Source organism: Limulus polyphemus, unplaced genomic scaffold (assembly GCF_000517525.1).
Source record: "Limulus polyphemus unplaced genomic scaffold, Limulus_polyphemus-2.1.2 Scaffold6582, whole genome shotgun sequence".
Taxonomy (NCBI): domain Eukaryota; kingdom Metazoa; phylum Arthropoda; class Merostomata; order Xiphosura; family Limulidae; genus Limulus; species Limulus polyphemus.
The window spans coordinates 38,244-44,560 of NW_013672192.1; the positions used below are offsets into that span (position 1 = coordinate 38,244).

A 6,317-nucleotide genomic window follows, 5' to 3' on the forward strand; every position below is an offset into this window, starting at 1 on the left:
TCCATTGCAAACCTGTTTCTAGAACATAAAACAAGTGTCTGTGGAACAATCAGAGTGAACAGAGGGTTGCCACCAAGCTTGAAGTTTCAACAATGAAAAAACAGGTGAAACAGCTTTCCGTGTAAAAGGTGATGTTCTCGTTTTCATATGGAAAGATAAAGAGAGAGAATGGTTTCAAATCCATGACTCATCTGTTTCTATCACGGGAAAGAAAAATAGAATAGAATAAAAAAAACTGTGTGTGTTCTCCAATACAATGTCCACATGAAAGGTGTCGATTGTGCAAATCAGTACCTCTCATACTACACCATTCTCAGATAAAAATTGAAATGGACAAAAAAGGTAGTACTTTATCAAATAAATTGCAGCCTTTTAAATTCATATAATTTACAAAGCCCTGAATCAACAGAAACAAATATAATATAAGCAGTTCCTCCTCTCTGTGGCAAGATAATGGATTACTGACAAAGAGAAAGAAGGCTTATTGGGACTAGTGAGGAACGAACCGGGTCCATCATCTGAAGGTATAAAGAGAGCCCCACAAAAGGATCCCCCAGGAAGACTGTCTGGTGTCATGAAGCAGCATATTACTGTGTTCATTTCATCTACAGGAAAAAAGAAGTTTCCTACCAGAGCTTGCAGAGTTTGTACTGCCATGGGAAAAGAAGTGAAGCTCGATACATATGCAAGTTTTGTGCGGTTCCATTCCATACAGGAAAATGTTTTACAAGACACCATACTATAAACATTTACTAGGTGTCTTCATGTAAATACTTTGTAAGTTTCAAATAAATAATAAAAATATAGTTGAGTTATGAACAAATAAAACACATCCGACTCCTTTCAAACTCAACATTTTAACAAATGGCACACAAAGACACTCTGCATGAAACAGGAGTAAACTCGTAACCCGTCGGCAATGTGTTAACCAGTAACAAAGACATTTTTTGAAAACTTTTGTTCAAAACAAGCTAACTATATAGAAAGTAAAGGTAACATAAATATTAACAAAAATGGTGCAGCCTAACAAACTAGCACGAAGTTCTTGATGCTATAAGTTAATACAACTTTAAAAAGATAAATTACATTATAAATCCATAATTAATTTTGAGATGAAATTGATCCTTCTCTAATTAAGAGCCAATAACTTTTATTACAGTAAAAATGCTTTTGCAAAATTAGTTTAAAGTTTTTCTGCCATGAAAAACAAAAAGCACTCACCTCCAACACAACACAAGGATAACTAAAGTTAGGCACAAGAGAGAAACACAAATGGCACAGCCAATTCCAGCAATCATTTCAAAGCCATTTAGAAGGCTTTCAGTTGTCTGAAAGTATGTCAAATTACAACTAGAATACTCAGCATATACATAAAGATATCACATGTTCAAAGCTTGTGCATTATGGTGTTCTAAAAGCACTAATAAAACACATTAAATACATGATTTAAGTAATGTTCGTTAAAACCACAGATGATGCACGAATATAGTCACCCGTGGGTAGAAAACGTATTAAGTTAAGTTAAGTATTAAAGGAAAAAAACAGCTCATTCTGTGTAAGTTATGTGCAGAAGAAATTAATGTTAACGTAGAGAAAATGAAACAAAAATAATCATATTTCAGGACTACATTTTTTACACTGAATTACACAATTCTTAGAAAACGATTTTACAACAACAGTTTTTCATCATAGCTTATATAGCTTCTAATTACTAAAGAGGTTTTGCAGTACTCCGTATTTATATAACAAAACAGTTAAATCTTTTTTTCTGTTAACTTATACAATACAGTAAAGTCTGAAACATTCACAATCAATTGAAAAGAAGTCAACAAATAAATACATTCATACTTATTTTCAATAAACTCTGTACTTACAGCTTCTGGAACTGAAGCCAGAAGCAAGGTGAAAGTTCCAGTCTGATCACAGATACAAACTACCTGCTTATCCACATAAATTTGACGACATCCATCTATGAAATATTGGAATTTTCTGGAAAAAATTAATAACTCTAAATTACCAAATAAAAAGCATAATTTATAAACACAGATCTTTTTTTTCTTCTTCTACAACTGTGTTCAGGAAAATGTTTAGTCTCTTTGCTTTATGAATCTCTGTTTTGTGTTTTCCTTATGTCACTACTACAGTACTCAGAAAACTTTTAATCTGTCTGCTTAAATGGCCTCCTCAAGCATGACTTCTTGGAGTTAATTATTAAAACACCTCAAAAGTGTAAAAGTGAAAAAACGAAATAAACTAAAAACACTCAACTTCAACACAACACAATAATAACTACAATTAGACACATGAAAGAAATACAAGCGGCACAGTTAGGCTCATGAGAGCAATACAAATAGCACAGTCTGTTGCAGCAATAGTTTAAAAAATCCATGAAGTAGATAGCATGTAAACCTTTTAAACATTTTATTATTATGTCCTTTTTTAAAAAAAACATAAGTTATACTTTCTTTTAGTGGAAGAAAACAGTAACTTTCACAGCTACATGTCACCATGCTACACCATTTTCGAGGAATACCAACCACACCTTCATTAGTATCAGAGCATAATGAGATATCTTAATGACATGCTAAGAAAACAAAAGGTAAGTGAAGAAATGAAGATTAATTTATATACTTACTCATGTGAATAATCAATACGCCCACAAATTAAGAAATGGTTTGAGTCCTGGAATAAATGTAAATATAGAAATTACTTGATAAGCTTCATGAATTTGTTCAGTTAACCACACACACACACGAGTTGGTATAAAGCAAAGCCATATTTACCAAGAAAGTCACAAAAAAAAGAGTCTTTATTTTATGGTATAGGCAGCTGACATATTAGACAGATAAACAGTAGCTAAACTTTGTTGTAAAACAGATCTGCTGCTAATAGTTGTAAAGCACAAATAAAGAGCATTATTTGTGGAGCAAAAATATATTGTGCAGTAAGAGGCTAAGTAAATATATATGTTTAGAGCACCACTAAAAATGCTGTAAAATAACTGGCTGAGCAAATATATGTTTAGAGCATTACTAAAAATGCTGTAAAATAATTGGTTGAGGAAATATATATGTTTAGAACACTACTAAAAATGATGCAAAATAATTGGTTGAGCAAATATATGTTTAGAGCACTACTAAAAATGATGTAAAATAATTGGTCGAGGAAATATATATGTTTAGAACACTACTAAAAATGATGCAAAATAATTGGTCGAGGAAATATATATATGTTTAGAGTACTACTAAAATGCTGTAAAATAATTGGTTGAGCAAATGCAATAGAATAAAGCACTGCCAAAGATGCCACAAAACAAATGGTTTTATGAATGTATTAGGTACAAAGCACTACCAAAGATGTTGTGAAACAACTGGCTGAGTAAATGTATTAGGTATAGAACATTAATAAAAATGTTGTATAACAGCTGATTGAGTAAATGTCAGTTAAGAAGCACTACCAAAGATGCTATAAAACAACTGGTTGGAGCACTAATATAGAGGCTGAGTAAATGTAATAGGTATATAGGACTACAAAAAATCCTGTAAAACAACTACCATATTTGCCCAAATATAATGCACACTTTTTTCTCCAAATACCTCCCAGAATACTGACTGCACATTATATTCGCACACAATCAATTTTGTTAGGTACTTACTAAAGGCTACCACCAAAAATCATTAAAGCATCATTAAAGGTTTCAGAAAATATTGCATATCCAATGCAATGAATGGATGATGACATGATGTAGGAATCTGAAGAGGATGAAGCAAAAGTTTAAGAAAGGAACAATTTTAGTGATGACGAAGATTTATGTGAAGACGAATGATTAGCTTAGTGTATTACCAAGCATAAACTTTTCAATAAATTTTGTAAAATTGACAAAAAATAATCTGTATGTCTGTCTGTTTGTTATCTAACTAATCCTAGGTCACCGGGTCAATCTCAACCAAATTTTGTAGGGTGATAGTTTGGAACAAGGGGCATGTTAATTGGGGTTCACAACCTATCCATTCCCCATTATTGCTACTATTGAGCATATATTATATTTGACGTAAGTTAACTTTAATTACATTCACAGATGGCGTCACGTCTTTACACCACAAAAGGAAACAAACTTTATTCAATTTTCTACAACACAACATACACACAGTGTTGAAGGAAGGACACACAAATATTTTATATATCTCTATGAAGGCTGCAATGAAAAAATGGCTACCATTATTGCAAAAATACAAACTCAGATGAAGTTTATGCTACAACAGCCACCATAATGTTGATATGAAGAGTGTTTCTTGAGTTATACCCAGTCTCTACTTTGACCGGTGACCTTACAACTTCAGCCCGTAAGACACTTATGTGGCTATTGACTGTCAATTAATTAATCACATGAAACACTGTGGAAGGACATTAAGAGCTGATTGTTGAAATTGGGTGACAGGAAGCGCACCTACTGCCACTACTTTGGTATCGCACAATTTATACCATGTTTTAAGCATACAAATATTGAGTTTTTAAAGCTTATACAAAACTGTTAGCGAGGTAACAATGAATACTATATTAATATGTTACGTTATAAATAAACTGTGTAAAAGTTAGGATTTTTGTGTTATTTATCATAGCATCCACTCCTCATTTTTTAAAGTTCATAACCTGAACAAAGGACAGGTACTTCAGCTTGTTTAATACATCGATAGTTGTTTACTGTATTTAAAAACTATTCAATACATTTTGTACAACTAATGTGTAAAAAACAAATTTTCTTCAGTTAAGCCTTTCAAAATTGGGTGCGCATTATATTCGGGCAAATATGGTAGTTGAGTAAATGTATTAGGTATAGAGCACTAATAAAGATGCTGTAAAATACAAGGTTGAATAAATTTAGTATTTTCTTCAAAACTTTAATGGTTGTTTTTTATGCTGCTTCTTGTACCTACACTGTGGTTGACTCTACATCAGTAAAACAAAGATTCCGGATAAAGTACCGTTTTCTGATGTTTCTATCTTACTGAATTTCTGTAAAAAATAAGATTCACTAAATGTGTATACATACTAGAATGTGCTTGTTTGGCTCAAGGCTTAACTTAAGCCTAAGGGAACCAGCTTTTTGTCCAGTCAGGTTCCTTCCTGATCTCATGGCCACACCTACAACTCTTGAAAACACCTGATGCACCTGATCACTCTCTCTGTTGGATGGTGAACAAAAATATCACTTAGTAACTGATATAATTTTAAGTGACATAATAAATAACACACACACACACAGAGGCTGGAAACAAGAAAGAGCTATCAAATATAAGTATTCAAACTGAAAGAAACTTAAAAATCATACGTAAGCAATGTGACAGTTGGCAGATTGTATAAGCATTGATAATTGTCTGATAGCTAGTTATAAGCAAATAATTAACTAAGAAAGCATAGGTATGCAAACTGAAAGCTAAGTTAATAACATAAAAAAGTATTATAACCGATCAAAATATTAAGCATTTTGACGAACATAAGGAAGCAAAGAAACTGAAAGTTTAACAGAAAGAATAACAAACACATTTAGTAGATTAAATAGGTAAAAAACAAAACATATAGTAGATTACACAGGCAAAGAAATTAACATTTAGCAGATTAAACAGGCAAAGAAATTAAGATTTAGCAGATTACACAGGCAAAGAAATTAAGATTTAGCAGATTACACAGGCAAAGAAATTAAGATTTAGCAGATTACACAGGCAAAGAAATTAAGATAGATTACAAAACCTAGAGAGTAGATATTTAACAGGATAAACAGAGAAAAAAACTAACAGATAACCAGGCAAATAAATACTTTAGACACAACTGAATCAATGGATAAGTAACATATACAAGTGTAAAACAACAGAAATTGGATAGTTAGGTAAATATAGGTAGATAGAAGAAAACTTAACTAAAATTTGTTTAAAATGTCTAGCAGCATAAGATGAAACAAAAACATCTTAAAAACACACCAGTTCTGCACATTATTTGGTTTCTAAATTTACCTTGCTTTAACTTATTTATATTATCATAAAGTCAGCAAAAAAAAAAAAAATTACAAAATTTGTATTAAGCTAGGCTTAGATAACATCTGAAACATTATCGTCTCGCACAGTAATCAAGTGTTCTTGTACGATGTCGGGTTGTTTTGAAGTTATGTAGAGAAATTATGGAACTGTTAATGAAAAACTTCTAGATAAAGATGATGCTTTTAGAAGTTTATTTTTTACGTAAGAATTTGTCACACTAAAGCACAAAATCAATTAATTTTCCAGTCAGAATAACATTATAAAATAAACATATATATGTGTTTA

The 6,317-nt window shown here is 31.6% G+C and overlaps 1 protein-coding gene across 1 annotated transcript in view; it reads right to left on the reverse strand.

The window, feature by feature from the left end:
• The window catches only part of LOC106473873, a 25,534-nt gene extending 20,352 nt beyond the window's left edge, over positions 1-5,182 (reverse strand). The window contains exons 1-4 of the mRNA XM_013934560.2: positions 5,051-5,182; positions 2,636-2,682; positions 1,875-1,989; positions 1,222-1,328 (exon numbers count right to left, since the gene is read on the reverse strand). Coding sequence (XP_013790014.1) covers positions 1,222-1,328; positions 1,875-1,989; positions 2,636-2,682; positions 5,051-5,134 — 353 coding nt within the window. The 5' untranslated portion in view covers positions 5,135-5,182. The remainder of the gene's footprint in view (positions 1-1,221; positions 1,329-1,874; positions 1,990-2,635; positions 2,683-5,050) is intronic.
• Positions 5,183-6,317: the final 1,135 nt, after the last annotated feature.